The 17,950-nt window shown below is 39.8% G+C and overlaps 1 protein-coding gene across 5 annotated transcripts in view; it reads right to left on the bottom strand.

The window, feature by feature from the left end:
* Positions 1 to 1,832: 1,832 nt before the first annotated feature.
* The window catches only part of LOC116967462 (zinc finger MIZ domain-containing protein 1-like), a 73,505-nt gene continuing 57,387 nt past the window's right edge, over positions 1,833 to 17,950 (bottom strand). For all 5 annotated transcript variants that reach the window (XM_033014045.1, XM_033014047.1, XM_033014046.1 and 2 more), the window contains 7 exons: positions 16,696 to 16,856; positions 16,300 to 16,367; positions 15,825 to 15,893; positions 14,741 to 14,979; positions 13,987 to 14,147; positions 11,151 to 11,396; positions 1,833 to 8,964 (listed from right to left, as the gene is read on the bottom strand). In XM_033014045.1, the coding sequence (XP_032869936.1) occupies positions 8,857 to 8,964; positions 11,151 to 11,396; positions 13,987 to 14,147; positions 14,741 to 14,979; positions 15,825 to 15,893; positions 16,300 to 16,367; positions 16,696 to 16,856 (1,052 nt within the window). In that variant the 3' untranslated portion in view covers positions 1,833 to 8,856. The remainder of the gene's footprint in view (positions 8,965 to 11,150; positions 11,397 to 13,986; positions 14,148 to 14,740; positions 14,980 to 15,824; positions 15,894 to 16,299; positions 16,368 to 16,695; positions 16,857 to 17,950) is intronic.

Genomic DNA, 17,950 nt, shown 5'->3' with positions numbered 1-17,950 from the left:
TCAAGTAGGAGGTCTGACGACAATACATGCGCCTCAGACTGGTGTCACTGCATTCAATTGATCTTAATTGAAGGATAGTAACCTCAAGCCACTGGTTTTCCACACTGGCCGTAAGGATGCACCAGGGTGAGATGCATTGTTGTTCATGAAGAATTGAGTTTGAGTTTAGTTTATTGCCACGTGTACCGAGGTACAGTGAAAAGTTTTTGTTGTGTGCTAACCAGTCAGCAGAATGACAATACATGATTACAATCGAGCCATTCCGTGTACAGCTGAAGCAGAGATTTAAAGAATGGAGCGATTATAATGTGTGATTGGTGATCCACTTCTAAGAGTGGCCTCGTTTGGGCGCTACCTTGGATCCAAGCTGTAGTTTATTTGATTATTCGCCACAGACGCAGCATTGGCTATCTGTCATGCTGGTCGGCCAGGTTGTCTGTATTTTGGTCAATGCTTCATGGTGCACTGATGTGATGGTCTTGGCTCAATCTTACTCCCCCGACCTGGAATACCTGTTCAGAAATTCAGTGTGGCAGAAATGTTGATCGAGGACAAGGGCACCAGCTTCCGCATTTGTGAAAGAATTTGTGGTTACCACATTAGCCTCATCAATTCCCTCGGAAACCACAACATCAGAGTGGAAGTAAGTCAGCCTCCTTCCTGAGCCATGGTTCTAAGGATAGGAAAAACCAGGAGAATCATGGAAGAACCATATTCAAGAATAAGTACATAGTTCCCTGAACGTGGCGTCACAGGTAGATCGGGTGGGAAAGATTTTTGGCATTGGGCCTTCATCAGTCAGGGAACTGTATAGACGTTGGGAGTGTTACGTTACATTTGTACAAGATGCTGGTGAGTCCGCCCTTGGAGCATTGTGTTCAGTTTTAGTCACCTTGCTATAGTAAAGATGTCATTAAGCCAGAAATACTGCAGAGATTATTTATGAAGATATTGTCAGTACTCGAGTGCCTGCACTAGAGAGGTTGGGCAGCCTAGGACTTTATTCCCTCAAGTGCAGGAGTTGGGATGATATTACAGAAGTGTATAAAATAATGAGGGGACTAGATATGGTGAATGGTCAGTTTTTACCCATGGTAGGGGAATCAAAAAAAAGAACTAGAGGTGTGTGCGTATGCGTGTAAGAACTGCAGATGATGGTTTAAATCTAAGATAAACACAAAAAGCTGGTGTAACTCAGCGAGACAGCATCTCTGGAGAAAAGGTGATGTTTCAATAGACAATAGGTGCAGGAGTAGGCCATTCGGCCCTTCGAGCCAGCCTTCAATGTGATCATGGCTGATCATCCCCAATCAGTACCCCATTCCTGCCTTCTCCCCATATCCCCTGACTCCGCTATTTTTAAGAGCCCTATCTAGCTCTCTCTTGAAAGCATCCAGAGAACCTGCCTCCACCGCCCTCTGAGGCAGAGAATTCCACAGACTCACCACTCTCAGTGAGAAAGTGTTTCCTCGTCTCCGTTCGAAATGGCTTACTCCTTATTGTTAAACTGTGGCCCCTGGTTCTGGACTCCCCCAACATCGGGAACATGTTTCCTGCCTCTAGCGTGTCCAAGCCCTTAACAATCTTATATGTTTCAATGAGATCCCCTCTTATCCTTCTAAATTCCAGAGTGTACAAGCCCAGCTGCTCCATTCTTTCAGCATATGACAGTTTCGGACCTGAAACGTCACCTATTCCTTTTCTCCAGGGATATTGTCTAATCTGCTGAGTTACCCCAGCTCTTTGTGTCAATCTGAAGGCAGTTCACTCTAACAATACTTATCTACCAACAATAAGACATAATTAAATATATTTTAGTTGATACAAATGTGTTTTCATTTCTGTCAACAGTTTTAATGAAGATGTATTGTTATGTGAATGCACATTTATTAGATAAATATGTAATATCACCTAACTACATACAATTCCTTCACTTAGAAAACATTAAGATTTCTTTTGCATTGAGTATAGATGTAAGAAATGAACTCGATACATACAATATACGGACAAATACAACATTCAGCAGTTGCATGCAGGACGCACAATTTTTTTAAACTTTCATTTACTGTACAGAAATGCTAAAAGAAAAGATTTTTTTACAAAATATGAAATTTACACTTTCTTTCCATCCTAATTTACAATACATGTAGTAGCACCTCAGAAACACAGAGTTGGTGAGTCATGAGCTCATATACTGAATAGACGTTACATCTTTCATTGCCTAGTAGCAATTGCTGGTTTACTCTGCCAATACCTTGTTTGAGAAAGTTTAGATAGCGTCTTGTTATTATGCCAAATTGCACAAACTAAATAAATTGTAATATATTATAATACAATATTGAAATAAAAGGAAATTAAATCCTGAAACAAATAAGGATATGTCAGATGCAGTGAGAGGGAAACCTGCAACAGCTATTGAAACATTTCACGTTTTTATAATTGGCTGTCGACTACTTATATTACCTCTGAGTAAAATTGAACTAGAATTTAATTGTATCTTTAATGATATTCATAAGATGCACGTGTATTTATACAAAGAACCATGGAATCTGTGTGGTATTATGACAGTTCTTCTGTGTAACATTCCACATCATTAAGGCATGTCACCCAAAGTCAATGCTTTTGAACTAAAGATGAGATTGGAAATATATCCATGATTTTATTAATGAATCCTGATGCTGCCTCATCAATAAATAATAGGATTCTAAAATGCAGTGAAGCTTTGAACACCGACCGATCTATTTTTATAACCACTTCATGATTGAGAATTGAAAGGCCATATCATTATGGATAATTGGTGATTTAATCATTCTTATAACCAATCAACATGAGTTTGTTAATTATGTGAGTTTGACAAAAATCCACTGAGATGAAGGATGAGTTGTAAACAGCGGCTAATGGGTCAATGGCTAAAGTGAGTGAAATGGTATCTGTTCCATTGCAAACTCAGCCTTCAGTGGCTTCACAACCACCGCAACTGTTCCATTCGCAACTCTAGCTCAGCCTCAATCGGAGTTCAAGCTGACAGTGAATTGGTTGAAGTTTAAATTTACTGTTTGGTATCAGGGAATCATTCAGTCATTGGGTATTTTTAAGGCGGAGATTGAGAGATTCTTGATTAGTAAGGGTGTCAAGGGTTATGGGGAAAAGGCAGGAAAATGGGGTTCAGAAGACTAGATGGGCCAAATTCTGTTCCAATGACTTATGAACAGTGCCCATTCTGTTTTTATGTAGATATTTCAGGTTGGCTGATAATATGCAATTAAAGACATGCAATTAAAGTGAACATTTAAGCACCATTCTTTCTATTGTCTACCAATGAGTTTAATCTCAGAATTGGTATTTTCCATCTCCTAGATGGCCTGTGCACCTCCACAACCAGCTACTGGGCCAGCTAGTAAACGCACAGGTAAAAATATTTCATAAAACCAACAGCCCTCCATTGAAGGGTGTAGATAACTATATTGAATTTTATGGTAACATTTTCCTGATCAAGTCTCTTTGCCAATTTTTAAGATATGTTGACTTAAAGTGAGGTGGGTTCAATCGATTTCAATGTTTCATGTCTATTCAACCGAGTTGGCCCGCGGTTACATGACTTCCTTATTTAAAAGCTCTACATTTAAGGAGTTTGTGTATTGCAGAGCGAATAACATCCATGTAACTGGGATTTAACCCAGATGACACAAAATACCAGGGTTGTGATGGTAATAAATGTGGGATGTTCTTATTAACACTGCCCCAGAACATATTACTGCTCCGAATATGCCATTCTTCCACACTAAATTACAATTCTCACTTGGTGGTCTAAAGACTGCTTTGGAAAATGTACAATGATCTGAATTTAGGTTGGAAAACTCTAGATGTAGCTTTATTTTATACTGTTAGTTTACTGCTTTATGTGTACCAGATTGTTTGATCATTTATACTTTTATTCCTGATAAAATAGTAAGCAATTGACCTTGTTTTAACTGCAGTGATTACTTGTAGCCAAGACCAGAAAAAGCAAAGAGAAAGGGAAAATCATTGCAAAGGAACCTTGAAATACAGAACATCCAGACTAAATCTCACTTTTATTTGTGCATGGTGCCATAGGCTAGAAATGTTCCACCTTTATTCTGAAAGCAAAGATACTTGTCCTTCCATTCCAGATCAGCAAAGCTGGACCTTTGTTAGGAGGTGGGAATGTTTAAAGGAGACTCCAAAGAGTCTCATGTTGAGCATGCACTATAGTGAATTCAGATTAAAAATAAATAGAAATGTACCACAAGGGACAACTTCCAATATACATTTAAACAGGGAGGTAATTAGCATAAATTAGCATAGGTAATTAGCATGTTAAGCAGTGTACCTGGAATTCTCTTCAGCATCATGTTAGTAAATTTTACTTGGGGAGAAAATGTGGATATGACAATTGTTAAAGAATTCAGAGAAAATGAACTGCAGATGCTGGTTTACGGAAAAAAAAGTAACTCAGCAGGTCAGGCAGCATCTCTGGAGAACATGTATCGGTGATGTTTTGGGGGTTCTAGGCAAGGGAGGGAAGAAATTAATGTACTAAAATCATTTGTTAATTACCATTGAATGCCCTCACCAATAAAACACGTCTATAATTAGCTTGTAAAAATTGCATAAAGCTTGAGTAGTCAGATTTATTTTGAGAGGGGGTTGGTATTTAAGCTCAATAGAGAACTCTCAGTGGGGTTTTGTGTATTCAAGAGGTCACTTGTAGATAGTTGGTAGCTGGAGACTATGCCTTGGTTGAAGTTTACATATTGGAGAAAGAAAATGTTTAAGAAACTGTGATATATGTTGGACTGGAAGCAGAATTTGAGATAAATCTGCAAACATGTGGCTCAACTAAGCTTTTCTATTGGTGCTAAAGAGTTTTAAGCATGTATTTAACGGCAACAATACACATTAACAGAGACCACCACAGAATACTATATACAGTATTAAGCAGGAGCATGCAAATTAGACAATTGTTTTGGTGTTTAAAAACAGAATTTGCTTGTATTTTCCATAGATAATCTGATGGTAACATTTTAAAGCACTCCAAACTTAACTTGAGCAGAATAATAAGAGGATCATTTAGGTATATAAAAAATAATTTTCCCAAAATCAGAAGTTTTACTGGCACTTGTAAAGTTATTTTCTTATCAAGTATTGTTTTACTGAAAATATCAACGGATTTTATCTGCACACAGCATTTGGTGTATGTTCTACAGCCAGCCACACGCTGGAAACCAGGTTCAGCACAAGTATTTCTTGTACAAGAATTATTGTGGCATATTTCTTCCAATAAAAATAAACTATAGTTGTATAGTGAAGAAATTACACAGTGATAAATGTTAACAGATTGTGGAGATAACGGATAGCTGACTGCTGTTAGCTGTAAATTAAATAGCAAAGTCGCACTCTGAGGTGTGAATGTTTAAAGGAGACTCCAAAGAGTCTCATGTTGAACATGCACTATAGTGAATTCAGATTAAAAATAAATAGAAATGTACCACAAGGGAAGACTTCCAATATAATGTTAAACTGGGATGTGCATTAATAGGCTTGATTAACATTCCATTAATGGCATCAGTATATCGTGGAAACAGCACATTGTGAATCCAAGCTATAGAGCTGAAACATGTTGAAAGCAAGCTGGGTCAAGCCTACATAAATGAGAAAAGTGACAGGCCATAGTCCTAGGAAGGACAAAGTGGAAGACCTGACTTGGTACATATATTTACATTTTAAGGTTGCTTTAAGAATATACATGTTTTGGAAGACTAGAAAGTAGAGATATGTAAATAATTTTTGAAGGGAAGACTCAGCTGTCCAGGTACTTACTGTGTATGATTTTTGTTTAAACCCAGGACATTTCAAAATAGACATTGATCTAAGGAAAGATAATAGAAGTAAACAGCCAAATTGCATTTTGGAATTTGCAGAGGGTGGTGGATATATGGAACAAGCTTCCACAGCAAGTTGTAGAGGTGGGTGGAATATTTTAAATACATTTAGACAGGTACATGGATTTAGAGGGATATGGGCTAAGGAGTGACAAATGGGACTAGCTTAGATGGACAACGTGTTCGGCATGGATTAATTGGACTGAAGAGACTGTTTCCGCGCTGTATAATTAACTCTAGGGTACTGCAAATCTGTAAATATCTAATAAGTATTGAAATTGATTGCTCATTGAAAATGTTAAAACTACAAAATCAAAGTTTTGTAAGGCGCAGATTGAGGTATATAGAATTAGTGGATAGATTTAGTCCAATGACTGGAAAGGCTTGCCTATTTTCCCCTATCTTTCTATTATCTTGAGATATTAAAACCTGCAGCTGCTGATCCAGAAATCTAGCATCTTATTGAAGAAGATTTGGTTGGTCTTGGTGTAGATCTCTACTTTCATTTTAATTAAAACGCACAAGATATTGCTACTGTACTCTAATGTTCAAATATATTATGTAACCAGCTCATCAGATACAGATTATTACATCTTTCCACATTATAACACAAACAACATGCAAAGGCAGAAACTAGAAGATAAAATATTATAAATTAGTTATTCTGTGTAACCCTATGGCATTGTTAAAAGGCTAGAAGGATAATTGGCATGTTGTGATTGCTCAGAGAGCCAGTATCAGCTTGACGGGTTGAATGGCTTCCTATGTTTTAAGACACAATTAATATACGAGTTGGTGTGTAGTTGATTAAAAAACAAAACTTGGGACCTATAGAGATACGATCACTTTTCCTTGTTTAAAACTTGTCCTCTTGTTTTAGACCAATTTCCCTCCGGGGATGAATAAAGTTTTATTGTATCGTATCGTGGATTGGGTCTTATTTTCCACATTGCATGTGAACAGCATAGATAGGGTGGGTTTAGAGGGCTAATGGGTAAAATGCAAGCAAATGGGACTGGTACAATATGCCAGTTTGGTTGGCATGGACAAGGTGGGCAAGGGTCTGTTTCCTTGCTGTACAGCTGACACTAAATCTGATGTTTTTGCATATTTGATGTACTCCTATCCCATCCAACTGTCCTAACATTCTACCACTTGTGCTACGGCTTTCGCTGTTGCAACCTTTGACATTTGCAACACCTTTCTGTCTATAGAATTAATTAGGATCATCTTTGTGAAAACTGGCACAGATATGCCAGTATTTCCCATGTTTTGTTTAAATGCTTCTCTTGATTCTGTGAGCTGATGAAAGAGTTCCACCCAAAACTATCTTTATCCAAATCACTTTCTGCATGTTCAGCATTCAAGACTTTATTGCAACTTCATCGATTTCTAATCCTATTTCATATTCCAGATGAGCGACATCACTATGTTGGACTGATGTAGAAGCAAGACTTTGTGAATAGAATAATTTACGACATTTAAAGTCAATTTAACAGGAAACAACGGTTTAAAAATAAAAAGCTAAAGAAATGAAACAATGAGCTTTATTATCTTATAAATTTCAATACAACCCTATATAATCCTAATAAAGGGGATTATTTCAATAAACTTAAAATGAAACCTAAACAATTTTAATTAACTTATCTCAACCATTTTAAATAATCGACAGATATCCTGAACAGCTGTAGCTCAACAGGACTAAAAGGAATGTACATTTTCCATTCCCCTTTTCTTCACCCTTCACCCACCCTGAAAGGTTATGGAAGTAATCTGTAAATACAAATTTCAGGATGATGATTAATTTCTGCAATCATTGTATTGTTTTAAACAATCTTTCTCATCACAGTGTATAAAAGGAAAATGGGTTCTTTCACCTGTAATCGCTCATCACTAGCATTAAAATCACTAATAATCAGTGGGTGATGTTATTTAATTTGCCAATTCTACAGTACATTAGATATTTTAAAAAACTTTTGGTGCCACATGGACTTGGTACAAAAGACACAGCCTGTAGAACAGCATTGGTGTGTTCAGATAAGTCTACATAAAAAATGTGGAATGCTCTTTTTTTAAATGAACAAAAATGGTAAAAGGGTTAGGTCAATTGAAACGGGATAACAACGCAGAAATGTCATTTAATCACCTCTGTGTACTTGTACTTTTATATTATAATAAACGACAACCAACATCTTTACCACAGGTTGTGAAATGCAGGCAGTGATACTGTTTCATTACAGCTAGAAGAAATCCTTTCTTCCCCTCAGTGCTGTAGTGTCCCTACCTTGGTCTCTAAGAATCATTTGTGCTTTTGTTTTGTACTCGAGCATGATTTTTTTGTTTTTTTTTTTGCATTTTCTTCAGTGATTTTTGTGGATGTAGTTAGTGTGTCTCCATCATCTCTGATGACTGGGTATCCTTGAAAGTTATTGTACTTGAAAAAAGGGGAGCTCGCAAATTCTGTTGTTTTTCAACTTCCTCATGGAGCGAGGCATTAAGTCCCGAGGAAGTCACGGTCCTTGCATCAATAGTGAACGTGGAGAATAATCCACAAGATTGCTGAACTGAATAACAAAACTGCAATTAGTGGCTCCAAGGCTAATTGCTGCATTGAAGTCTTCCCTTCCTTTTGCCTTCAAATGCCTTGAAATCCGGACAAGATTTGTGGCAAAAAATTATTCCGCCGATTCTTTGACAACTATTGGTAGAAATTAGATTTTCGTATTAGCTGGATTCTTCTAGTTTGTCAACATTTCAAATCTGTTCTGTGTTCTATCATTCTAAAATGTGATGGCATTTTACAATGGGGTTTGCAGGATCTCCTACCAGTACTGTCCACAGAGATATCTGTCAATAGGTTTTCACTGTCAACAGTGCAAGGCAGTGTGGAGTCTCAATTGAGCTTCAAAGACGATGAAGCTCGAGTTAATATGGTGGACAAAAAGGAAGAATTTTAGTTGTTCTCAAATAAGGAGAGAAGGTCATCGTTGCTGTTGTTTGGCATGTCTGGTGGTCCTAGATAGGAAAGCAGCTCATCTGGGTTTGTAATCTCTGGAAGAAGCTGGAAAACAAAAGCAATAAATCATTTCTTATTTCATGACAATTATTTAAACTGTGGATTTAGAGATGAAACAGTTTACAGTTTTAAGACAAAAGAATACGTTTCACCTTTGAAATGCATATCTCGATTTGTCAGCTTTGCAGAGAGCATTATTCACAATTCATGATGAAATTCAAAAGGAAAGTGCGGGCGGTTGGGAGGGGGCGGGGGAGTTACATTTTCATTGTTAATTCTGGAAAGCACTTCTGACCCCACAAGTAAAGTTTTGAGGCAAAGTCTCATTGCCTCCTGAGATCCAAACTTTATATGTCATACATCAGCACATGCATATCCTTGTCCTCGCTGCAACAAGACGCTGTTGTGGTCCCTAGTTCTACTTTATTCTCTGTTTCATTTGATGCTGCAAGATGATTTTGTCCGTTTTTGATGCCAAAGATCGTAAACTGCAACTTTTGGATTCCAATCCCCCTCCTGACTGTTGTGCCACTTTGTTCCTCTGATCCAATCACTCCTTGCAGTTGCACTCCACACTGTGTGTTCATCATACCTTTTGCTCTTCTCCTTTCTGATCCTGAATGATCAGTCTACAGCTAAGGCCTTTGGTTCGTCCCATCTCAATTAATTGCAGCCTGACAAGATGATGGATTCTTCCTCTGTTGCCTCTGCACCACCTTATTTTGGCTAGATGTCCTTTTCTCAGACTGTGGATCCTTTCTTCCATCTCCAGAATTCCCAATCCCCCCAGCCCCCTTCCTCTTGCCTCTTACCCTCTGTCTATTCCTTGCTAACTGCCAACCAGCCGCTTTATTTTGTCCACTCACTCTAACCTACTCACATGAACGTTCAAGTCGACTCACCGAGAACCCATGCTGACATCAAACCTGCTACAAGGGTGATGCTAGTGTACTCTTGCAAACTCTTATCTTCATCTTGCTGTGAGGCCAACAATCAGCTCTCAGACATGTCCTCATATCTCCTTCTAGACCTTGAACATTAAGCTGCTGCCTCACTCACGTGAGCTCAATTCCTTCTCTCCACAGCTTCCCTTCTCATCTCGTACTGCTCATGCAGCACAGCCTGCTTCCAACTTATTCCCTAGATCCACAATCGATTATGCATGGGTAGACTCATTGTACAGCCTGCTCTTGCCCTATTGCCCTAATCCCTATGCCAACCATTATAGACAATAGGTGCAGGAGTAGGCCATTTGGCCCTTCGAGCCAGCACCGCCATTCACTGTGACCATTCCACCCTGATCCTTGAATCCCAGAGAGTGCAGATTATCTCCACTCCTTTCCAATTCCTTGGTTCCAACCAGTTCTTCTTCACCATGGATGCACGTCTCTCTGCACTTCCATTCCTCATTGGAAGAGTCTTGAGAACCCTCTACTTTTTCCTTGACCAGTTCCTCTTCAACATTCTCATTCACTTCTTCAACTCCACTCACTTTCTACAGATCAAAGGTGTAACCATGGGCAGTACATGGGCCCAAGCTATGTCTGTGATTTTGAGGCATCTTTGTTTCAGACCTACTTGCACCCACTCACTCAACTCTTTTTCTGGTACATCGATATAAATATAATTGTGACTTTTTTTTCCTAGTGTAATCTGGCCTGCTGGGCATATCCCACAGTTTGGCAATTAACAATACGTTACAAACAAGGTATCATCTGATTCCTACCCATATATCAAGTCATACGGTCTCGCCCTATCAAATGTTTCTGTCCTCCCCACCTTGTCTGTGACTGAAAACTAACTTGTTCCTCTTTCCCCATTGAAGGGACCCAGACCTGAAACCTTGGCTGTTTCTCCTTCCACAGATGCAGAGTGGTTCCAGCATCATCTGTTTCCTCAGTTAAATTTAAAACAATGTTATGTTTTAAACATTGCCTCAGACAGTTCAGGCCTCTGATTAAAATTAAAACTATGATGCCAATGACTATTTCAGAGTCTAATCTGCACTTCTGGCGTTTACCTTTCCAGAATGCTGTAAAGTGTGGGCTAAATCAGTTTTGATGAATGGTAATCATTCTTGCAATATTAATATTTTACTCCAGCATGTCCAAGCTTTTTTTTTGCTCCTTTTTTAAGTGAATATTCGTACGACTGATCTATTATCTATTATGCACTTAAAGAAAGCTGCTGATGGCAGGTGTAAACATTCATGAAAATATTGCAGGACTTACTTCCAGAGAAGGCTCTGGAACATCAGCTGCTCCCTGACCTCCTGGTTGACCTTCCATCACTGAGGATGGATTGAAGGTTAATTCACTGTGGGAGTGGACATTGGAGCCGGTCTGCTGGAGTTGCCGTGAGTGCTGGGCCAGGCTTCTGTGGTGCAGTAGCTGCCCTGACTGGTTACCAAGGTGGGCTACATGGATTCCTTGCTGCATAGAAGGGTGAGATGGATCTATTGTAGCAGAATGCGGAATCTGTGGAGAAAAGATAAAAGAATGAAATTTTAAAAAATGGGAGATTTGAGAACCATTTACATAATTCAACAGACAAATGTAAAAAATGGAGAAGGAATAAATACACAAATATTTGCCAGGAAATTTATTTGCACCAATTTTTTATGCTGCTGTACTGCTTTGACTTGCATAGAAAATGTATCACACCAGTAAAGTGTGTGCACAGTTGGTCAGGTAATAACAACAGTCTCCAGCCCTTAACAAGGCACTGTGTTTAGCAGCAACAGCTGCAGATGAGAGAGGCAGGAGCGGACAGCCATGTAGTCTTTACAAACACATTCAAGTACTTGTTGATAAAATGGAGGTGCTATGCAACAATTCCATCTTATCAAGTGTGTGAGTTTGAGGGCAACAGCACATCATACACGCACGTACACACGCACTAAATTAATTTAAAACAGCCTTGGGTTTACAATGAAACTATTTTCTCTCTATATTTCAGTCATTAACTGAAGGGAAGGAGGCAACTGGGATGGGAGAACTCATCCACAACAGCAGAGAAGGTTCTCCAAAGAGAATTGTGGTCATAGATTCCCAAATGGGGGCTAGAACTGAGGAAACTCACTCTCAAAGCATGGCTATGTTTTGCTCCTTGTCCACCCATCATTTGAAGTCTATGATCAATACAACTCGCGTGTAAGAAAGAACTGCAGATGCTGCTTTCTGATTAGTGTAACTCAAACTGCATAAGTGGGTCCTTTTGTCCAGAAGCATCAAGATGACAACTTATTTGTCCAAATCTACTGTGATTTATCATTGTTGGACAGCCTGAGTGGGCACTTGTTTTAGGTGATCACGATCTCCCGCACTAACTTAATCACCAGCATGGATGATGAGCAACTGCAGCAAGGCTGAAGACCAAGGAGACGATAATAACATCTCCCAGGATACTGTTAGCATAAAGTTGAAGACATTTTAGTCTGCTCAAACCTGGAATCATTGTGGATTTCTATGTTTAAGAAGGAACTGCAGATGCTGGAAAATCGAAGGAAGACAAAAATGCTGGAGAAACTCAGCGGGTGAGGCAGCATCTATGGAGCGAAGGAAATAGGGTCTGAAGAAGGGTCTCGACCCGAAACGTCGCCTATTTCCTTCGCTCCATAGATGCTGCCTCACCTGCTGAGTTTCTCCAGCATTTTTTGTCCACCGTGGATTTGTTTGGTCAGTTTGGCTGCTTGGGTACATGATGGCTGCCGTGAAGGGAGAGTGGACGCTGGCGCGCTTTAGCTGCCGCTGCTCTCTCTTCACATTGTGTTTTTGATTTTTGTTTTTGGACTGAATTCTGTTTTTAATTTGTGTTTCTGTGATGTCTTTATTATTTATTTTATTCTGATTATATGTTTATATTCCTGTTAACCTATGTAAGGTGTCCTTGAGATGTCTGAAAGGCGCCCAATAAATAAAATGTATTATTATTATTATTATTATTATGCCAGTATAATTACATTATTACGTATAACCTCCATGAAGTGTTTGAAATTAAATGTTGCTTGCAATTCACTATAAGCAATGTTTATTGGTGATGGAGAGGAATGGCATGATGGCTGCTGGCTGTGACAGCAAGTCTACAGTGATGTAGTGTCATCCTCTCCACATCAAAACAAGCTGAAACACACAACTAACTCCAAGAGGCAAATTGACAACCTAACAAAAATCGTAATAAGCTTTACCCTGCAGAAGAGTCTTAGTTTAGTTTAGTTTATAGATTCAGCTCGGAAACAGGCCCTTCGGCCCACCGAGTCCGGGTCGACTAGTGATCCCCACACACTGACACTACCCTACACACACTGGGGACAAATTATATTTATACCAAGCCAATTAACCTACAACCCTGTACGTCTTTGGAGTGTGGGAGGAAACCGAAGATCTCGTTGAGGTCACGGGGAGAACGTACAAACTCCGTACAGACAGCACCCATAGTCGGGATCGACACCGGGTCCCCGGCGCTGCAAGCGCTGTACGGCAGCAACTCTACCGCTGCGCCACCGTGCTGCCCAGTAAACTGACTTGCAATTGAAAACATGGAGAAAAATGCCAGAAATTGCTTGACACGCCATTGTCGAAGATCCAGAGCATAGTATGCATTATATCATCGTAAATATTTCTCCACAATGTCAGTTGCACACATTTAAATTTGCTGCCATCTCTATATACCTGAAGGTTTCTACATCACTATTTATTTAGTAAGTAATCACCTGAGGCAGGTAAAAATCAAGAAATAAGATTGTAGGGTGCTTTTTTTTATTGATCAACTTTCTAAAATCATTTTAAGAATGATAAATTCAACATTGACAATAATGAGTTGTGATATTTCTAAGTGGTCAAAGTACCAAATAAAGTAAGACACAATAAACTGGAGTAACTCGGGGGGTCAGGCAACATCCCTGGAGGAAAGGAATAGAAATGGTTTAAACCAGCACCTGCATCTTACCATATGAGGTTTCTGTGGATGATGGTCTCGGACTCCTTAAGTGGCTGTTTAACCTTCTTGGCAACTAATGTCAAAGGGGACAGCTACTAATACACAAGGCACTATGATGCAAAGACTCACCTGATCTGACATGGAGTGTCCAAGGGGTTTGTCGGGAGTCATATTAGGGATGTCTGATGGATAGTTGACGGGTGGCCCATGCATAAACTCGTTAATGGGCGTGTTGGTAGAATTGCCATGGGGAAAATCGGGAAAGTTCCCCTGCCCAGAATAAACCGAATCTGTTCAAAATAAAAAGTTACATTTCACCAGCTCTTGCCTGGAAAAGCACACTTAACCAAATGCACTGTAACTTTATACCACATGCTTCAGTCCGCGTTAAACCTGCTCTTGCCTGAAATAGAGGCCTGTATGAAGCAATACTTCACACCTGTTACACACTTCAAATATTCTTTCAATATAGCTTGCAACTACATACGTTTTACAGTCCATATTATCAGTTCTCCCCAAGAAACCTTGAGTTATAGAAAGTAGTAATGTAAAAACAATTGCATCAATGGGGAAACTAGAGATTACAAAGTAAAATAAAGTTATTCTTCAGAGCAGGATTTTCAAACATCAAGGTTATTTTATAAGCCCCTGTCCCACTTAGGAAACCTGAACGGAACCCTCTGGAGACTTTGCGCCCCACCCAAGGTTTCCGTGTGGTTCCCGGAGGTTTTTGTCAGTCTCCCTACCTGCTTCCACTACCAGCAACCTCCGGGAACCGCACGGAAACCTTGGGTGGGGCGCAAAGTCTCCAGAGGTTTCCGTTCAGGTTTCCTAAGTGGGACAGGGGCATAAGATGTATATAGATGCAGATATATGTACTTACTCTGGTGAGTGTAGTCACTGTTACTGATGCCCCCTGGTGGCAGCGAGGGATAAGATGTTCCTGGACCAAGGGCTGCAATCATGTCCACCACATTGGGCATGATCATCTGACTGGGACTCATGGTCTTGCATCTTTTGGCCACGGGGCCATCAGGGTCATCCTTTATGTGGATGTCCGACTTCACTGGTACCGGCCTCCAGCTGCACGTAGGGTCGATCGTAACCTCCTCAAACTCCGTGCTAGCAAAATTAAACAGAAGATATTCCCATTCGAGTATTTTCAGCTTGCTGTGTTCGTAGCATTCACTTCCATTAAGCAGCTCCTTAAAACCTACAATTTTGCCCGAGCTGTCGACCATTTGTTCTGATGCGGATTTTGTGCCGAATTTTGATAACGGTTAGGATATTCCAATATATTATCAGCGCGAGTTGTTATGTCCCGGCATTCATAATGCATAATAAAATCTTAACATCCTTTCACTCATTGCTTAGCTAATTAAAAATCTTCAGGGTTCCAATCCCAGAGTATAGAATCCACTATTCCTAACTTATTAATGGTAAATGTCCATTTGCTCATATTGCTTTAAAATACTACGTACCATACAGTCTTTGTGCAAAAACCTGGGGTATAGATTGTGAAAAACAATAGTCACTGCTCGATTATTACATCAAAATCAGCAGAAATTCTATTTTTATCAGACTTCCCCGTTTGTCAAAGTCTGGGAATAGATTCATATTCTGCCCTATTCTTCCCCAAATTTAAAATGTTTCCATTCAGTTAATCATTGCTAGGAGTGGGATGAGCAGAAAATGTCTTCATTTGGAATTCTTGGTCACTAAGGTTGTTCAGTATGTTTACAGTAGATTTTTGATCTTTAGTGAAATCAAACAATATGGAGCTTGTGCAGGAAAGTTAGGTTGTGGGGGTAGGGTAGACGATGACCAGAATCACACAGCAGAAGGCAGGATTGGAAGACCATATGAGCTGTTCCAGCTACTATTCCTTGTGGCTGTAGTGGCATCCACACCTCCATTATAAAGAAGCATGTCTAGGCTACAAACAAAATGGTACTATAGTTACTTACTTTTGAATGGCAGCCAAGATGCCCCACATATACTGGTCGACTTCCAGCCCCTCTAGCAGGGCAGCTTTACTGTAGAAATAAAGACTAAAGTTAATAAGGCAGCCTGGGTTAGGGTTTCGACCCGAAGTGTTCCTTCGCTCCATAGATGCTGCCCCACCCACTGAGTTTCTCCAGCATTTTTGTCTACCTAATAAAAATAATGCTTGTCCAAGACTGACTGTTATGTCGTGATCCATGGGAAGGGCAAGTCTGGGCCAGCGATGCTAGTCCCACTAAGTATCATTAGTCATGGACAAAGCTAAGATACAACAATAATGTTATGCACTCTAGAAATTCCAAATGAGACAGAAAAGGGAAGGCTATTGAACGGCTTTTTGAAACATAATTAACTGTCAAATGTAAATGTTTTTGCATGGACAGTTGTTGTACAATATCTTCCCACAGAACAAGTGAAGAGATTACACTTTGTACTCACTTGCAGACCGGACATCGCCATGTTCCTCGTTCACAGTTCAACTGTAGGTAGGACTCGAGGTCAAAGCACTGATAACGAGAAGAAAGCAATTATTGATATCAGACTCAAGAAGGGTTTGAAGAAGGGCTTTGGCCCGAAACGTTGCCTATTTCCTTCGCTCAAAAATGCTGCCTCACCCGCTGAGTTTCTCCAGCACTTTTGTCTACCAGTGCAAACAAGATTAATGTAAAAACAATACCATCTCCCATTTTGTTTCTAACGTGCACTCCAGGTCAATCAAAACAGGGTAGAGTCACAAAGACCTGGTTTGTACTTTTTCTCTTATTTTGTAGTCTCCTTTCTTTTTTTGTTTTGGATTTTACACCTCTCTTTGCCCAATTAACAGGTTCTACTGACCTGTATGTGTTTGCAGTCGTGACCTCGAGCTGGGAGTTGGATCCGTCTGAACGTAATCGGACATTTTAATGAGACTTTAATTGCTGTCTGTTCCACACCATCCTCCCCGTTCAGTCCCGGGTTACCGGAAGACACCACACCACTGTTGAAATTCCGTTTAACTGATACATGGGGAAAAAATAAACATAAAAATATTGTTCAAACTACTTGGATTCTGCAGAATAAATAACAGCAGATATAACTTGTCACTTGCTTGCAGTTTTGTAGTACTTCCTTGCATCAACCAGCTGATATTCATGCTAATATGTGGCGGGCAATGACTCATTTTCACAGCAGTGAGCGGCCAATTAGCCATCAAAGAACCCATCTTTAACATCCACCCACCAGGACATCTTTCTGCACCAGCCAGATAAATACTAAAGCAAGCCACCGGTGTGAATATTGATTTCTCAAACTTCAAGTAACCATCGCATCCCCTCTCTCTCCTTGCCACCCCCACCCAAGTCGAACCAGCTTCAAAGCCGTCTCGTTGAGTCTCATTGTAACTCTTTTTCACCGAGCCCACAGCTAACAATCTGAATAACAATCTAATAACATTCAGATCGGTCTGAAGAAGGGTCTCGACACGAAACGTCACCTATTCCTTCGCTCCATAGATGCTGCCTCACCCGCTGAGTTTCTCCAGCATTTTTGTCTACTTACAGCTAACAATGGCCTATTTCGTTTATCATTGTTACTTTTTGCATATCTTTCATTAATGTGTTCTGTATATCTCTCTACATCACCATCTACATCTCTTGTTCCCTTTTCCCCCCCCTGACTCTCAGTCTGAAGAAGGGTCTCGACCCGAAACGTCACCCATTCCTTTTCTCCAGAGATAACTTGAAAGCCTTTCAGATGTTCATGTCTGTTATGCTGGGCAATGTAAAACTGTAATCCAAGCAATACTGAAGATACTCAAATGGAAAGCTAAAAAATTAGTACGTTTGAAGATGTCAATAGGAATTTTAAACATGTGAAGTATTAAATTAAATAAATTAAAGATAAATTGCTGCAGAATGAGAGTGGGGTGGATAATATAAACGGGTTCAGGGTAGTTTTTGGAGGGAAGAGAGAATAATTAAAATGATAGCAGGAGTAGGCCATTCGGCCCTTCGAGCCAGCATCACCATTCACTGTGATCATGGCTGATCATCCACAATCAGTACCCCGTTCCTGCCTTCTCTCCGTATCCCTTGACTCCGCTATCTTTAAG

The sequence above is a fragment of the Amblyraja radiata genome, chromosome 39 (assembly GCF_010909765.2).
Source record: "Amblyraja radiata isolate CabotCenter1 chromosome 39, sAmbRad1.1.pri, whole genome shotgun sequence".
Taxonomy (NCBI): domain Eukaryota; kingdom Metazoa; phylum Chordata; class Chondrichthyes; order Rajiformes; family Rajidae; genus Amblyraja; species Amblyraja radiata.
The sequence above is the reverse complement of the archived record's forward strand: the minus strand, read 5'-3'. Positions and strand labels throughout refer to the sequence as shown.